Below are 19,086 nucleotides of genomic sequence, written 5' to 3'. Positions count from 1 at the left end.
CACTACAAACTCTAGTAAATCATTTTCGATAATCAACTTCGACAACCACCTCCGGCCATTACAAGATTGATGACTGTTAAAATATGTTGTAGCGTTGTTGATTATATATATAAATTATTATTTTATCTATATTAAGTATAATATTTATACGTAAAAAAATGTAAAAAAAAATATTTTCATTTAATTAAATTAACATATTAAATGAGTGTTAATAAATATTTAGACGAAAAGTAAGTATGTGTTGAAAGTATGTAACATATAAAAAAAAAAACATAAAATGAATTTTTTTTTCCTAGAATATTTTACAGCAAAAAATTGTGAAAAATAGAGATTATGATCCTCCAAATTTAGAGAAATTGAAAATGAAATTGTTGAAAAAATGTGATGACATTTCAAGATGATGAGAGATATTTAATTTAAAAAAAATAATTACATAGTAAAAGTATTGAACAAGAAGAAGAAAAAGAAGAATATAATGAAATTTATGTAGAAAAACTAGGAATCAAAACTTTCTTTGGTTTCTCATTTTATTTAATCATATTTCTACAAGAAATATAATGGGTTAATTGTTGTTCATTGCCAAAAAAGAGAGAAAAGTTTTAACAATTAAAAGGAAAAAATTACAATTTATATTTTATTCAAACAAAAATGACCATTACTGAATAAAAAAGTTATAAAACAAAAATAGTAAAAACATATTATTTAGAGTTCAAAAAAATACATAGGCCAAATAATGTGTTAATAACAAACTTCTACCGGATTATAATATATCAACCCTTTTTAGATTCCATTAGATAAATGTCATGTAAGGCTTATATTTTTTTCAATTAAATTCTTAAGTAATCAACAAGTAAACCAATTTACATATTTTATTATTAAGATTATCTTTGAAATCGTTGATGGTTCTCACACGATAATTCAACTATTAGAATTGATACATACGATTAAAATTGATGCATGAACAATTTTTAAAGCAAATCTTAGCTAAAAATCCAACATCTTAACTAAACCGTCCAAATTAGCACAACAAAAATTTAGAGATTTAATTGACAAAACTATAATCATCACAAGAAATTGTATAAATTGATACATCAACCCTCCAAAAGTCAAGAATATAAATTAAATTGATGTTTTCCTTCAAAACTTTAATAGCTCGTATAGATAAAAGTTACTTTATATATTTATTGAATAATACTCGTATACTTATCTCCATGCATCGCTTCAATTACAAAGAAAAAAAAATATTATACTATATATACATATATATATTTAAAAAAGTTCATCCAGTGACAATTTATGATTACTTTGAAATATATTTCAAATCGACATGATATCTAATCTATTTACTTTGAAATCGTTGGCAATTACTTTATTAGCAGCAGTGATTAATCGACATGCTTGTCATGTTTTTCTGCAGCATCGAACTGATAGACCCTTTACTAACCAAAGTATATGAAAGAAGAAAGAAAATGAAAGAAAATAAGTAAGTTAGGAAAATATTGAGAGAATATAAGGGCTAGGGAATATTGTTAGTTAAAGGAGGAAAAAAAAACATAAGAAAAAAAAAGAGAGAGAGAGGGGCCCACAGGAAGGGGGAGCTATTTGTAAGGTTCATTGAGGCCATGAGAGACATCGAAAATTTTGTATCAATTCTTATATTTTGAGACTGATGGGAAAGACTTAAAATCAGGTTATCATAAATCCGAGTTCACCCAAGGGACATCCACAAAACTGCTTTTAGAACAATGAGGGCCACTATGAGTTTTTGGTAATGCCCTACGGGTTGAGGAATGCTCCATCGACTTTCCAAGCCATCGTGAATGAAATCCTCAAACTGTATCTTCATCAATTCGCTTTGGTCTTCTTCGATGACATTCTGATTTATAGTAAGACATTAGAGGAACACATGAGCCATTTATCAATAGTCTTGGAGGTATTGATTGAGGACCAGCTGGTAGCAAAGTTGAAGAAGTGTCAATTTGGGGCAATGAGCATTGAATACTTGGGGCATATTATTTCTGCACAAGGGGTATCGACCGATCCATCCAAGTTGGAAGAAATGAGTAGCTGACCTACACCATGTAATGTGAAGGAATTGAGGGTCCTCAACCTCACAGGCTATTACAGAAAAAGCCTCGGCCTCACAGGCTATTACAGAAAATTTGTTGCCAACTATGGCGCTATAGCCTTGCCACTGACTCAGTTACTAAGGAAGGGAAGTTTCCATTGAAGTGAGGAAGCAAAGGATGCATTTCAACGTCTTAAATCCATCATGATGTTTGTACCAGTGTTGGGATTACCAAACTTCAACTAGCCTTTTGTTGTAGAGACGGATGCATCAAATGTTGGGGTAGGGGTTGTGTGATGCAAAACAAAAGACCATTGGCGTATTTCAACCAAGCACTACCCCCTACTCATCATTTCAAGGCAATATACGAGTGGGAATTAATGGCCATGGTGTTTGTGATTCAGAAATGGAGACCTTACCTTCTAGAAAGACATTTCATAGTCAGGGCAGACCAGAAAAGCTTAAATTTTCTTCTAGAATAGAGGATAATCGCCGGAGAATACCAACATTCGATCGCCAAACTCATGGGATATGACTTTAGCCTTGAATACAAGCGGGGAACTAAAAATTCAGCCGCAGATGCTCTCTCTCGACTACCAACCTCTTTGGAACTTGGAGTGCTCGATGTAATGAAGGGGTTGAATACCTCTATTTTTGTTGAACAGGTGGGTGCGGATGAGGAATTGAGTGGGATCCGACAAGCAGTCAGCCTACTCCAACCAGATACAACATTAAGGGTGAACTGCTATACTATAAAGGAAGGATCGTACTACAGGTCACTTCACCCACAATACCCCCTATTATTACATGAGTTCCATAATAGCCCCATAGGAGGACACCAAGGAAGCTTGAAGACTTGCAAGGATGTATATTGGAAGAGAATTTAGAAAGCTTCCTTGGAGACTTGCAAGGATGTATATTGGAAGAGAATTTAGAAAGCAGTTCAGCATTTTGTGGCAGACTGTGGAATCTGCCAACAGGCCAAGTACCTATCCCTTTCACCAACGGGCCTCCTACAAGTTCTACCTATTCCTGACAGAGTAGGTTGACATCTCCATGGACTTCATTGAAGGGCTAACAAAATCTAAAGGATTCGATACCATCATGGTAGTGGTAGACCGGTTGTCCAAGTATGCCCATTTCATCACCCTCAAACATCCATTTGTGGCTGAGGTCTTTGTTAAAAAAGTCGTACGCTTACATGGTTACCCTCGAAGCATTGTGTCTGATCGTGACAAAATCTTTACTAGTTTATTCTAGGAAGAGCTCTTCCGTATGATGGGAACTCAGTTATGTCAAAGTATAGCTTACCATCCCCAGTTAAGTCGTACGCTTCCGTATGATCGTGACAAGGGTATTTTTTATAATTTAACCAAAAATTTAACAAAGCATCCTAATCCTCCTATTATTTCAATCAAACAAAAATTGAAAAGATAAAACTGCGATCAGTATGTAAAAGCTCTCAAAGAGTAGTAAATGTGCTGACAATTTTGAAGAAACGTTATAAATTGATAAATGAAAAAGCCTCAAAGGATTTAAAAGAAAGTATCTGACACAAACAAAGTGTACGCTGCTTAAATGTTTCTACTTCCAATGATTGGGCTAACTTTGTGAACAAATTAGTTTCTACTTCCAGTGATTGGACAAAACAAGAATCAATGACAACAAAATTGTTCCTCATCTAGTTCATTCTCCTGATAAGCTCATTGATATAATTTTCCCGATTACCTGCATCTCCCCCTTCAACATAGTGATTCCTCTTCTTTTCCAATCCGCCCAAAGGTGCCTTCAACTTGAATGGCCATAGGAAGTTATTTGCCTCCTTAAAGTGAGGTCCAACGGTCATGATCTCGTGGACGAGATCTTCCATGCAGATAATGCCGTATTTACCCAGAGCCTTCATTTAAAGAGAGAATATAAGAAAACTAACCATTAAAACTTAGCAGAGTAAGAGAGGGGGAAAGAGAGATACCTGCTCCACAATTGAGTTGTCAGTCAATGCTACTCTCCGCTTGTTTAGCTTCCCATAACCCCTCTTGTAAATAAGTTCTTTAACGCTTTTCAAATTCGGGTAGCTGCAAAAGCCACATTAATATTTCAAACAGTCTTATGGAGGAAGAAAGTTTTAAGAAACAAAATCTCTAAGACGAAAAATACCCATAGGTCACATAAGGCTCGACCCTGTGCAGCATATTCAATGTTGCTTTATTGACTTTGAGGAAGACACCGTTGAAAATCTGTAACAAGAAAGGTAATTATCATACAAACAACTACGAACTACAAAGAACTAACTCAACCATGTTAAGATTTGATATTGTACCTGCCTCAAACGCAGCAGCTGCAATATCTTTTTTGTCTTAGGGTGCATGGCATTGATACTGATTTCAACAAATTTTGAGACATCAGAACATAATATCATATATAGCAGAAAACAAGTTCGCTCAAAAAAGAGACATACCCACGGATGCGAGTGATAAACAATAATTTAGCCTCAGGGTCAACATAAAATCCTCCTTTTAATTTTGCCTCACGCTTCAGTCTAATCAGCTCTTTTTCCTATTCAAACTCAAAAAAGAAAAAAAAATGTAAATGCTCTAAAAAGAAATGATTCAACTTAAGGGATTCTAACACAATAAAATAAGAAATAAAGGGGGGGGAGTATACCTTCTCTTCATACTCCTGTGAATATAGCTTAGCTCTGTTATAAATCAACTTACGATTCTCTGCATTCTTCTTTTTGGCGGCTTCAAGTTCTTGCTGCTTTGACAACGTCCATTCTTCATTCCTCTTCCTCTTCTTCAAGACTGACTCTGGAATCAATGCCTTGACTTCTTCACCCATAACTAAGAAAACATATATTGAACAAGCTAATCAACTTCCAACGAAATATGATATTCCAAATCACTTTCTCGCTTAAGCTCAACAAAATACTGATGTCATTATGAAATTTGTAGATTGGTTGCATAAACCGGTTTTCAATAACCAATATCAAGAAAAAGAAGACAGAAAAACTGCAAACACCTATTGAATGTGTTCACATACATATAACCAATGGCTATATTGCAAACCTTATACTTGCCACCAGTTCAACTGTTACAACGAACATCAATTATGTTAACTGGACTGGCGACAGTGAAGATGATAGGGAAGAAAAAGAGAGAATATCCACATAACATAAACTCTTTTTTTTTCGATTCTCAAAAATAAAAAAGTAGGAAAATCCATATTTCCTCCTCTTTCTTCTCTCAGGCTAACTGCACACATCCAGAATCACATTCCTGAAAGTCCATTGTTCAAAATGAACTCGAAAAAATCCTTCTAAACACAAATAAAAGAATTGAACCACAATAGCTACGAGGGAAATACAAAACCACACCTCTATTTCCAAATGCACAGAATATAATCAGAAATCCATTTAGAAACCGTGGAAAAAGGTATTATAAGCCACAGTGAAATCGAATTGAAAAGAGATGAATAAAGATTGGATAGAGTCGAAGTACAGGGAGAAGCACTACTAACCGGCCACAGAGCTGCTTCTGATTACGTGCAGGTTCAAGCAAGGCGAGATTAGGGTTTACTCCGGCCGGGTAGAGAAGACGAAAGAAGAAATTACGACTATATAAGGATTGGGCGCATATGGGCCTCGGCGATCCAACTTTTGGATGCTTAAGGCCCAAAGTACCCAAAATAAGTACCGGCCCATTAAAACCCTCTATTAGGCCCAATAAATTTTCCTTTACTACGCCCCTAGTTGTACCAACTACCAAGCCATGCTATAATCCGCCCGTCATCTTTTTGAGAAAGTGTCCGGGGGGTGTTTGTAATACCTAGTAGAATTTGAGAAAAAAATCCAAAAATATATTACATCTTCAAAATATTTGTAAATATGGATGAGTTGATTAGTCAATCTTTGCATTTTTGTTAATTTTAATTTCTCTTTTTTTATTCTTTCCTTTATCTGATTTTTACTTCTTTTTTCTATTTAATTTTCTTTCTTTTCTTCAATTTTTTCTTTTCATTTTTTTTTCAAAAGAATTATGAGGCTGGGTTTCATACCCAAGACTTGAAAATACTCAATTCATAAATAATAAATATAAATAGCAAATGAAAGTATATCAGTGATAGTCACTAATATTTTTTATCATAGCTTAATCTTTGATTATATTTTCATAGTTAATAGCCACTTATAGAAATCTATCATCGATAGCCAACTTAGTGAATTTAATTAATAAAGTTGAATCTCGAACTAAAATGTAAGTGAAAGGGGAAAAAATGTGTTCAGTGGCTATGATTGATAGAAGCTACTACTGATAGCATGTTACCGGTGATATAAGCTAATACTTATAACATGTTATCGATGATAGAAACTACCCGATAGCACGTTATCGGTGATAGAAGCTACTCGATAGCATGTTATCGGTGATAGAAGCTACCACTGATAGCACGTTATCGGTGATAGAGAACTATCATTGATAGCATGATATCGGTGAGATCATTGATAGCATCTTATCAATGATGTTATCAGTGAAAGAAGCTATCACTGATAACCACAATATGAGTGATATTAGTGATATCGTTGATAGAACTTAGGTGATATCTATATATCGAGTTTCTTTTAAAGATGATAACTAGTTATAGAAGTCTATCATTGATAGTCTTAAGTGTTAATATTTCAAAGCTGATTCTAATTGATGAAAATTTATCAGTGATAGCGACTGATAACTGGCATCGGTGATAGTCATGATAAAAGATTATTAGTGATAGCTACTGTGGTAATCAAAATTGTTGGTCTTCTTTCAAAGTTAGTCACTATTTATAAATCTATCATTGATAGCCACTGATAGCCCTGAGTATTGATATTTCAAGGTTGATTCTAATTTATGAAAGTGAATTAATGATAGCTACTAATAATTGATACCAAATTAAAAGCAAATATTTCAAGATTGTATTAATTTTTCTCAAATTGAAAGCTATCACTGAACGGGGAAAAAGCGAGCAAAATGGTGGCTAGCATGGGTTTTTTAGTCTTTTACCATTTTTTTTTATCTATATATGCAATTATTTTATCATTATACTACATATTCGATTATTTTGGGCTTGAATTCTATTTATGCCGCTAGCCCTAAATAGGGAGTGATTTTTAAGTATGAAATATTTTAGATAATTGCAATGGAGAACACTTTTATGGATAATAATTAAGTATATAGTAATATTTTTAAAGAATTGTAAATATAACAAAATCTACTCTATCACTGATAGACTCTTATTATGATAAACTTTATAGCCGATAGACTCCTATTAGTGATATAATCTATTACTGATAGATTCAAGGAGTTGGATTTAAAATTTTATGCAATTTTTTTTTTGCATTGTATATCTGTTAATACTTTGGTTTTGAATGCTATATTTGCAACTATCCCAAAAGTTTTTTAGTCACTAAGCTTGCATAAGAAGTTAATTAATAATGTTATCAGTTGTGGGCCCACAAACTCCTTGGACTAAATAAAGAGTTACACTCTGATAAGAAGCTGACCATCATAGGATAATACGAAGTGTTACAAGAGAAAAATGAAGCTCAACAAGCTCAATTGAAGCTGATGCTGAAAATCCATGGGAGAGCTTTCCAATTCAATTTAATCATGAGACAATTATTATGCCCAAAAACCAATGATGAGCTTGAGCTAAAAGACTTCTAGAATGATTCAATGCTTGCTTTGAAGATAAGTTTCCAGCCAATGGTGAAGAGTTACAACCATTGAAGCTTCAAGAGTCCTTTGGTCATCCAAAAGCCATCATGAATCTAAAAATTCAGATTCTTTTACATTATTAACAAATGATAAAGGGAACTACCTCAATCACGTATGAGAACCCTCTTTATTCTAGGCGAACCACCACAACGATAATAAGAATAACCCCCAATAAACGAAATGATAGCAACCCCAAGAAAACTAAACAGATTTGGTTTCAAAGATTGATCGATGATCAAGAAGAAAGGAGAACTTGTTCCTAACTTTAAGATTTTTAACTCTTCACATTCTAATTGATCAAACTAGATTGAAAGTTCTAATACATGCATTTTAAACACAAGAATACAAAAAAAAAAAAAAATAATAAAAAATAAAGCTTGAGAGAAAAAACTCTAATGAAATTTCATTCAAATTCAAAGTATTCTTTATGGCTCCGTTCCATGCCTCATTTCATAGAGAACCTCAAAGTGGCTCTATTTCATTATATTCCATCCATGTTCGTAGCCTTCGCAGTAGCTTCATCGATGTTACCTACCAAATAAAAGGCTTGTTCGGGAAGACCATCTAATTCTCCGGAAAGGATTAATTTAAACCCTCTAATTGTTTCTGCTAGGCCAACGTATTTCCCGGGGGATCTTCAAGAAGGGTCGTCGCTCCCTTCATACGCTTGAACAAGCAAGGGCTAAAAGCTTCTTTTACCCAGTCTTCTCCCATAGGCGATGAAGAGGGTCAATACGATCCCTTTAAGATAAGAAAGAACAAAAAAATGTAGAGATTACAACCTTATTGGCTACTCTAATAGACACTATGAAAGGATGCAATCTTTCATCTACATTGGCTACATTCATCTAACACCCTTTCAACTACTCTAATAAATGTAAATTCATAACATTAATTAAATACATGAGATGTTAATAATGTAAATGAATCTGAATTTTTAGATTCATGATGGCTTTTGGATGACCAAAGGACTCTTGGAGCTTTAATGGTTGCAAATCTTCACCATTGGCTAGAAACTTATCTTCAAAGCAAGCATTGAATCCTTCTAGAAGTCGTTTAGCTCAAGCTCATCATTGGTTTTTGGGGCATAATAATTGACTCATGATTAGATTGACTTGGAAAGCTTTCTCATGGATTTTCAGTATGAGCTTCGATTGAGCTTGTTGAGCTTCATTTTTCTCTTGTAACACTTCGTGTTATCCTATGATGGTCAGCTTCTTATCTTTCTCCCATTCTTCAAGAAGATTCGTCCTCAAATCTTTAAGATCACTTTGTAAAGCAACTTTGTAATCATCGTGTCGAGCTCTTTCAAATAAGTGGAGTAACATATTCATTTTTATTGAATATGAACTTCATGTATTGAGCCATGTGCTTCTTTCGCCATGTCGTCAATGATCCATTAAGAACACGAGAAATAAATTTGGAAAGAACATTAGTTGGATAATAAATCCGACATGCATGATTTTCTTTATTTGATTTTTTTTTTTTTTTGCAACTCTTTGGTGTTTCTTTTGTCTCACTTTTGTCTCTTGTTTTACCCTCTTCTCTCTCCTCACTCCTATCTAATTTCTTAGACTTCATATTGTCTTTACTTTTCTTTAGAGAATTGGTTATGATCTCATTCCCTACATATACTTCAAATATTTCCTCACTCTCCATAACAACTTTACCTTTTGATTCCTCTCCCAAACTTTGATGATCAGAATCATTTATCTCAACAACCCCATCATTGGAACCTTCCTTTCTTGTTGGTGGTGCATTTCTCTCATCTTGAAATGGTTGATCAATTTCTGGTAATGTATCATCTTCTTGATTTTTAATAGCTCGCATGGCATGATTCCTTCTTGCTAGCTTTTGCAACTTTAACTTTTCATTCAATCGAGATATGTAATCCATCGAATTACGTAACTCAACTAAACTTCTTCGAATATTCTTCCAAAAATTATCATCACTATTGTCGGACGCACGATGATTTCTTCTTTTGTGAAACATACCATAAGACTTCTAGTATCTCAAATTTTAGCAAATCTTATAGTATTCTTATGAGAATCATGCAAGAAATTCCAATATAGCCTAGAATGCGAAAAGTCACAAATCTCGAAGTTTTTTCTTTAAAAAAAAAACTTATGGAAAGATGAAAAAGACAATTTCTTTTTCTAATTTTTCTAGCAAGTATAATATCAAGGAAAAAAAAAAGAAGATGAAAGGTCACTTCTTTTTTCACTCCTTCCGGTTTTTTTTTTTTTTTTTTTTTTAGTCACAAGAAATATAGAAATAGATGAAATTAAAGAAAGAAAGATGACTAGGAAAATAAAACAAGTAAGGATATAATCTCTTTAGAGCCAAAGTTCTGATACCAAATGATAAAGAGAAGTACCTCAATCACGTATGAGAACCCTCCTTTATTCTAGGTGAACCCCCACAACAATAATAAGAATAACCCCCAATAAACAAAATGATAACAACCCCAAGAAAGCTAAACACATTTGGCTTGGAAGATTGATCGATGATCAAGAAGAAAGAAGAACTTATTCGTAACTTCAAGATTTCGAACTCACCACAATCTAATTGATCAAACTAGATTGAAAGTTCCAATACATGCATTCTAAACACAAGAATACAAAGAAAAAGCATAACGTTTGAGAGAATAAACTCTTATGAAATTTCATTCAAATTCAAAGTGTTGTTCTTTAAATGTAGAGATTACAGCCCTATTGGCTACTCTAATAGACACCATGAAAGGATGCAACCTTTCACCTACATTGGCTACATTCATCTAACACCCTTTCAACTACTCTAATAAATGTAAATTCATAACATTAATTAAATATATGGGATGTTAATAATGTAAATGAATTTAAATTTTTAGATTCATGATGGCTTTTGGATGACCAAAGGATTCTTGGAGCTTCAATGGTCGCAACTCTTCACCATTGACTGGAAACTTATCTTCAAAGCAAGCATTGAATCATTCTAGAAGTCTTTTAACTCAAGCTCATCATTGGTTTTTGGGGCATAATAATTGCCTCATGATTAGATTGACTTGGAAAGCTCTCCCATGGATTTTCAGCATGAGCTTCGATTGAGCTAGCTTCATTTTTCTCTTGTAACACTTCGTGTTATCCTATGATGGTCAACTTCTTATCACACACTATCAACTCCTACTATTTGACTAAATATATAGGGGACGTTTGAGGCATTGTCGGTTATATAATATGTAGTTATTATGGTCAATGAGTTATGATTGAGTTTGGGGCGCAAACTATTTTAGTTTGGATAAGAAATAATAAATATTGTAACAACGAGAGAAAGGAGAGATGAATAGGAAATAATAAACATTATAATAATAAATACTACAACAAAGAGGAATTTGAAATAGTATTGTTGTAGTTAATCGGGGGCATTTGGGGCAATGAGTTAGTTATATAGTCCAAGATGTTTATAGTTGAGTTACGATAGTTTGTGTTTGGGTGTAGATTATCTTAATTTGGATTATAATAGTATGTGTTTGAGGTAAACTATTTTAATTTGAGAAGAAAATAGTAAAAATGGTAGCAAATAATAAAAAAAATGATGAATATAAAATAGTAAAAATGGTAATAAATCGTAAATACGGGGGTTTTGAAATAGTGTTGATTGTAGCTAATTGGAGCAAGAGGTGATTATTATATTTTGATGATAACCCTTGCTCCAAACGCCCTCTCATAGGTTATAATAGTTGGAGTTAAATTACATTTTAGTCTTTATTAAAATTTTTAACTTTAAGAAAGTATATAATAGATCCATATTTGTTTTTATTTGGTTTTCAAATTTTAAATAATGATGAATAATTATTTAAACATTGAACTTTGTCCAATCGGTCTTGAAATGTTTAATTTCTTTCAATTAGCTCATTGGGAAACTGCCACATGGCAATTTAATTTTTTTAAAAAAAATTTAATATCCTTTTAAATATGTAAGTAAGGGAGAGCATGTTAGGTACTGCCTATTAATAGTCATAGTATTCCAATGGAATAATGCAACCCTAGCGGCCTGACGTGTTCACACTGGCATGGTCCACTCAGAATTTCCTTTTGAATGATGGCGAAATTTCCATCCTTTGTCTTCTCTTCTCTTACTTCTCTTACTCAAAAATCAAAATCAACGTTTCGTGGTTCTTCTGAATTTCAGCTGCAAGTTCGAAGAAATTATTAAAACAACTTTCACGAAAGTAAATTGCAATTTTTCATCAATTCTCAAATGACTAAACTTTCGTTTCTACCTAATTTCCATGCCTATTTATATCACTTTGAAACCTCATCAGATATCCACCATCACCAATAACAACTATAACCAATCCTTTTCTCTTCCACATCCTCCTCCACTTCTCACCATGGACATTCAACTTCCTTCTTGGCTTTTTTCTTATGCAGCTGCTTGGATAGCCACTCTGGCCCTCCTCCTCCTCTCCCGCCGTCTCCGCCGCCGCAAGCTCAATCTTCCCCCCGGACCGAAGCCGTGGCCATTGATCGGAAATCTCAACTTGATTGGCTCTCTGCCCCACCAATCCATTCATGAACTCTCCAAAAAATACGGCCCCATTATGCATCTTCGTTTCGGGTCCTTCCCTGTTGTGGTCGGATCCTCTGTCGAAATGGCAAAGATTTTCCTCAAAACACATGATCTCACCTTCGTGTCCCGCCCCAAAACGGCCGCTGGAAAGTACACTACCTATAACTATTCCAACATTACTTGGTCTCAATACGGTCCTTACTGGCGCCAAGCTCGGAAGATGTGTTTGATGGAGCTTTTCAGTGCTAGACGGCTTGATTCTTATGAGTATATACGCAAGGAAGAAATGAATGCTCTGCTTAAAGATATTTACAAGTCCTGTGGTCAAGTGATTAAGCTTAAGGATTACTTGTCTACAGTGAGTTTGAATGTGATAAGTCGGATGGTGTTGGGAAAGAAGTATACGGATGAGTCAGAGAATGCGATTGTTAGTCCAGATGAGTTCAAGAAAATGTTGGATGAGTTGTTCTTGCTGAGTGGTGTGCTTAACATTGGGGATTCAATTCCATGGATTGATTTCTTGGATTTGCAGGGTTATGTGAAGAGAATGAAGGCGTTGAGCAAGAAGTTTGATAGGTTTCTTGAACATGTGTTGGATGAACATAACGAAAGGAGAAAGGGAGTTGAGAATTATGTGGCTAAAGATATGGTGGATGTTTTGTTGCAATTGGCTGATGATCCTCATCTTGAAGTTAAACTTGAAAGGCATGGAGTCAAGGCGTTTACTCAAGTAAGTTGCTCTCCTTTTCAAATAATATTAATGCTCAACAATCTTGGGACTCTCGAAGTTCACTTTTTTTTTTTTTTTTTTTTTTTTTTGCATCAACCTAATTGTTTAATAAAAAATACTTAGGTGTTGTTTAGGCTACATCAATATTTATGCTAGATACCTATACAATAAAAAATTGTTACGTGACAATTTCTTTAAAAATATTATTTATTTTTTTTGTGTGACAAAGAAAGGTGAGCATGAGATTAGGTACAACTTAATTATTGCTCTTGTTAATTATAGTTTGTCACCTCTTAAAGTCTTTTTTTTTTTTTTTTTTTTTTTTTGTAAATATGATTTAAAATTTTTTATACTATGTAATTGGAGTGAGGTGCAAAAAGATGAATTGACTATTTGATGAACTCAAGTATTGCCTCATGCCAAATTAATTTCTAAACTTTACCAAAAAAAAAAAAATCATAGATATTTTTTTTGTCAAATGTTGAAAATATTTTACCTTTCGTAGCTAAAGTGACAAGTGATAGTGACAAGTGAATATAACTCAAAAGTGATTGATGAATACTACTTCCCTTCCCATGTACTAGTAGTAATCCTTTACACTTCATAAAGATTTAAAAACTAGCAGCAATCCACCGTTAGAATATTTGACAAAAAACTGAGGCTTGAAAGGCTATTAAGGGAGCCATCGGAGTAAAGAGCTGGTTATTATATAGTCTAGATTATTATAATTTGGTTATAATAGTATATGTTTGGGGTGTAGATTATTTTAGTTTGGATAATAATAGTTTCTGTTTAAGGTATTAACTATTTTAGTTTGAGAGAAAATAATAAATACTATAGAAAAGAATAAAAGAAATGATGAATGTAAAATACTAAAAACTGTAGTAAATAGTAAATATCGTAGGAAATGAGGGTATTTTAAAATAGTATTAACTGTAGTTAATTGACGAATACAAAATAATATAGCAAATAGTAAATACCATAATAAATGAAGGTTTTGAAATAGAATTGAGAAATACAAAATAATATGTATGGTAGCAAGAAGTGGTTATGATAGTCCTTGGATAATCTTTGTCCCAAACAGACTCTAAATAGTTGACTTGAAAAAAAAAAATTTGAGGTCCCAATTTCCTTAAAAGAAATTAAAATGAATTTCTATTTCATTGGTAATTTAAACTCAATGACAGTATGACCCCTTTCAAAAGAATCAAAGTATTTCTTACACACTAGCTTTTTTTTTCCCTGTAAAATTGTAACTATCAATGCTTTAATAATAATAATTACTATTTTTTCAAAAAAAAAAAAAAAACTTGCAGGACCTTATAGCAGGTGGAACAGAGAGCTCAGCGGTGACAGTAGAATGGGCAATGTCAGAGCTTTTGAAAAAGCCAGAGATATTGAACAAGGCAAGAGAAGAGCTTGATAGAGTAATCGGAAAGGAAAGATGGGTAGAAGAGAAAGACGTTGTTAATTTACCTTACATCGATGCAATCGCCAAAGAAACAATGAGGCTTCACCCTGTAGCTCCAATGTTAGTGCCAAGAATGAGTCGAGAAGATTGCCAAATTGCAGGGTACGACATAGCCAAAGGCACCAGAGTGTTAGTGAATGTATGGACCATTGGGAGAGACCCAACAGTGTGGGAAAATCCCTACGAATTTAACCCAGAAAGGTTCATGGGAAAGACCATTGATGTGAAAGGCCAAGACTTTGAGCTTCTGCCATTTGGGTCTGGAAGAAGGATGTGCCCTGGATATAGTCTTGGTCTTAAAGTTATTCAGTCAAGTTTGGCTAATTTGTTGCATGGGTTTTACTGGAAGTTGGGTGGAGATATGAAGAAGGAAGATTTGAATATGGATGAAGTTTTTGGTCTCTCAACTCCTAAGAAATTCCCTCTTGATGTTGTGGCAGAGCCTAGGCTTTCTCCTTTTCTTTACTCCATATAAGCAAGCACCAATACTTAAAGTAAAGGAATTGCTCTAGTTTCTCTAAGTCAATCAAAATAATTCAAATGAGAAGAGATATCATATGGTTGCCAATGTGAAAAATAGTAAAGATAGTAAAATGTGAGTTTGTTTGCTTTTTCATTGAGTTTAGTTTGTCAAGTAGGTGATAGATATCTCTATTATCACAACTGATCTGTTACTTAACATTTCTGTTCTTCAGTTGTATATTTTGTTATACGTTTTGCCTCTATACAAAGAGATGTGTGCTTCGTCACGTTATTCAATGAAAAGAATTCTATTTTCTGTGATCATTCAATCAAACAGACTTGTAGGATGTATGGTTAAAAATCTTTAAAATATAAATTTATAAATGAATGTACATTCGATTAATTTGAAAGTAATGAAAGAGATAAAAGACTAAAAATTTATATATGTTTTATTTGGTTAATTTATAATAAATAGAAAATGCATTATAAATTAATAAAAATTGGCCATTAGCCAATTAAGCTCTAGCAACTTCCTAGAGGGAGTTTAAAGCAACTTAAAAAGTATAAGCTGGAATAGTCTCGATGATGACTTTAATAAAAATATATTTTTCCAACTTTTGAGAACACATGACCTTTCCATCCTTAGAATCGAGATCATGATATAATTCAAGGTAGTGATCGTTCTACGACATAATCTAGATTAATATTTGGTTCTAGCATTAGTAACTACAATATTTAGTCAAACTTGAAAATCAATACTCAAAATGACGACCCTTAATGCATTATACTAAAACTCGAATTCATAATTCGTACACTTACTGTTTTACATGGAAAGTAGGGTTGAAAGGAAAAGTATTAACAAAAATATCATGATTTTTAGTGGGGGGGAAATTGTGTACCTGGTAAACGACTATGGTTTAATCTAGTTACCACCTCGTGGACGCTAGATGGTTGTAATATTAGCAATGTGGACTTGGTCAAAAGACCAAACTCGTGGACAAGGTCTATGATTTTAGTTATTTTTCTCTGATTTTGATTTTTTTTTTTTTTTTAACTTTTAACTAATAATTTTCTTCTTTACTTGTTTTGTTCTTGTTCTTTTATATCATACTCATTTACCAGATTTAGTGTCTCATGATAAAATGTAATTTCATTAGTTTTTTAATTTCAAAATAGGAGTTCACATAAAAGTTTGAATTACAAGTCACTCAGTTTTCCATAGAACAGTCATCTTTGTGTGCCTCTAAAGTAGCTTCACCTTATTGCCATTATCGTCTACGACGAATAGGTCTTCGATTAGTGTCAACAAAATTGAATCGTCTTGTCTACTAAATAATACTTTCTACATTTACCAAGGGTTGGTTATACATTGAATCCAACTCTGGTAAATTGTGATGTACTGAATACTGTTGTACATCTTGGACAAAATTATTTTGTATGATGAAAAAAATTAATACTAAATAATGTTCATATCGTACATTTGGGAAACTTAATATAATAAAACTCTTACCATGCAGTAATAGTAAGCACTGTTAGGTGTGATAAATCATCTCAGGATTGAATCGTATTAGGAAAAATAGTCATCTGATACAGCTGGACTATTTTTTATTTCTCCCTGTGCACAACGATCAATTATATAAAAAAAGTCCATTACATAACAAAGTCATCAATAACCCGTAGAGGAAGCACCTAAGGTATGTTGTGGACAAGTAAACTTGTTATGTCCTTTTCCCTAGCAAATTGTACATCAAACTTTTTGTCTAGCCTCTCCCTAGTCTATTTCATTATGAATTTACGTACTTCTATCGTTTCCAAATAATTCATCAAGTTCTACGTCAATATCACTATCCCCATTATTTCTAGGTTCAAGAATGACTAAATCTTCAAGACACATGATCCAATCCTGATCATTCACATGGAGACAAAATTATCCGATCCTGATCATTCATGTGGAGACAAGTGAGCAGGGGTATCCTATATAAAGAGCTTGTATAAGACCGGACCATGAAATAAATAGTCTCTCTTTATAACACTGTTGCTAGAAGAGACTTACATTTCACCAGGATGACCATAGGTGACGTGATATGAATCTTGAGTGAGTCATGAACTCCTACCTATGAGAGCGGTCCTTTGATTTGCATGGGTGTGAGTGGTCAGTTTCGTCAACTTAATATGCTTATCATTTTGGGGATTCGTTTGATTGGGGAGCTGGAAACACGGCTACACAAGAAGAAATTCATTCCTTCCCGATCTTAAGAAAAATAGATAAATTGCCCCTTAACAGCTGATTCTAGGTCTTGAACAACGAGGTCTCAACCTCTCATTGGCTCAATAGGTGTTAGTTTATAGTTAGACTATAAATTGTTTGTTCATTAGAGGAATCAGTAGTACATAAAGAGTTAGATGTAACTATAAGGGTAAAACGGTAATTTGATCCAAAATTGATCCAACTGTAGTTATGAACAATTTGTGAAGGATCAACTACTATTGACTGGTTATGTCCATGACGCAAAAATATATATGCAGTGTGAAGAGTACAACTATCGGTCTTTAGTGGAGTGACCAGTAGTTAATGAATATTGATTAATTAACTTAAATAGTTTAATTAATTAATCTCATATCATTGGAGCTTCTAATTTGCAGGTCCATAAGGTCTCCATGTTAGCTCGCTAAGGATAGTAATGAGGAATTATTTGAATCGTTCAAATTACTTAAAAGAATTTTACATAAAAATGATTAATTTATAGTGTATTCTGATACATTATATAATATGATTTATTATAGATATGATCTATAATCCAAATTATATAAGAGAGGTATATTTGAATGAGATTAGAATACTAAATTCATATGAATTGGATTCATATAAAATTACAGTATTAGAGAGATATATTTTAATGAGATTCGAATATTAAATTCATATAAATTAGATTCATATAGAATTACAGTATTAGATAGATGTATTTGAATCAGATTCAAATATTAGATTTATATGAATTGGATTTATAAAGAAATATATGCATATAAGTATGTGATATTTATATGTTAATTAATTAACTCTATATTAAATATGATCTATTATATGGTTATTTAATTTATATGTTAATTGATTAATTAATTAACAAATGATGGAAAATGGAGGCTAGTAAAATATGTGATATTTATGTTAATTAATTAACTCTATATTAAACGTGTTTTGATATATAGTTATTTAATTAATATGTCAATTGATTAATTAATAGTTAGTTAATTAATTGACAATTGATGGAAAGCAAAATCTTGGAGAGGCGATTACGCTCTCCCTATAAATATACCATTATAGCCCATTTAGGGTTAAAAGATTTTTGTGAAAATTTGCCCTAGCCTCCACTCTCATATTCTCTCTTTTCTACTCTCTCAAGAACATTCCTCAACCTTCATTCTCTCTTCCCAGGTGTTACAACCCACACATCTAGTGTTGGGAATGTCCTAGAACTCGCAGTTCGTGTTAAATATTCTATTTATCAATAATAATAAGTTGTTAATTTTGCATTCTATTATGAAAATCCAATAAACATATCCATGGCTATAGTCTGAATACTTTAACTTTATGTGGTGACATAAACAAGATCAAGTTAACAAAATATAACCGGTCTAATAAGTATATGGATGAAATTGGGTATCTCATCCTGGTAACACTATTGGATGCGACCCACTTTGTAGTTGTTACAAAGAGTTGTAAAGTGCTACAAACGATATGATCCACAGATTGTTCATGTTGAAACATGTGAGTGGGGGCATCCTATGCAATGATTTTGCATATAGACTGGACCAAGAAAATAGTCACTTTTATTTATAACGATAGTTTACTGTTAAAATTGACTATTTCATTTATTAAGTAACCTAGGTTAACTCGATCTTAATCCTGAGCTAGCTATGAACTTCTGTTTGTTCGGGATTATCCTTTGATCTGCAAAACGGTGAGAGTAGTCCAACAACACTGCTCAATAAGCCTCCCATTTTGAAGATAAGACCGGGTGAATAGCTGAGGACATAGCCCTGCAAGATGGAATTCACT

The 19,086-nt window shown here is 33.1% G+C and overlaps 2 protein-coding genes across 2 annotated transcripts; one reads left to right on the top strand and one right to left on the bottom strand.

The window, feature by feature from the left end:
• Positions 1-3,556: 3,556 nt before the first annotated feature.
• Positions 3,557-5,715, bottom strand: LOC120071367 (large ribosomal subunit protein uL30y-like). The gene is made up of 7 exons (XM_039023614.2): positions 5,588-5,715; positions 4,733-4,911; positions 4,527-4,624; positions 4,389-4,446; positions 4,226-4,305; positions 4,041-4,143; positions 3,557-3,965 (listed from the first exon to the last, which is right to left on the bottom strand). Exons 2-7 carry the CDS (start codon positions 4,907-4,909, stop codon positions 3,750-3,752), a joined length of 732 nt encoding a protein of 243 aa, XP_038879542.1. The 5' UTR covers positions 4,910-4,911; positions 5,588-5,715; the 3' UTR covers positions 3,557-3,749.
• A 6,255-nt stretch (positions 5,716-11,970) lies between these two features.
• Positions 11,971-15,358, top strand: LOC120068854 (dimethylnonatriene synthase-like). The gene is made up of 2 exons (XM_039020497.2): positions 11,971-13,096; positions 14,413-15,358. The coding sequence occupies exons 1-2, from the start codon at positions 12,086-12,088 to the stop codon at positions 15,040-15,042; spliced, it is 1,641 nt and encodes a 546-aa protein (XP_038876425.1). The 5' UTR covers positions 11,971-12,085; the 3' UTR covers positions 15,043-15,358.
• Positions 15,359-19,086: the final 3,728 nt, after the last annotated feature.

The sequence above is a fragment of the Benincasa hispida genome, chromosome 1 (genome assembly GCF_027475165.1).
Source record: "Benincasa hispida cultivar pf3 chromosome 1, pf3_genome.v1.1, whole genome shotgun sequence".
Taxonomy (NCBI): Eukaryota; Viridiplantae; Streptophyta; class Magnoliopsida; order Cucurbitales; family Cucurbitaceae; genus Benincasa; species Benincasa hispida.
This window is presented reverse-complemented; position numbering and strand designations above follow the sequence as displayed.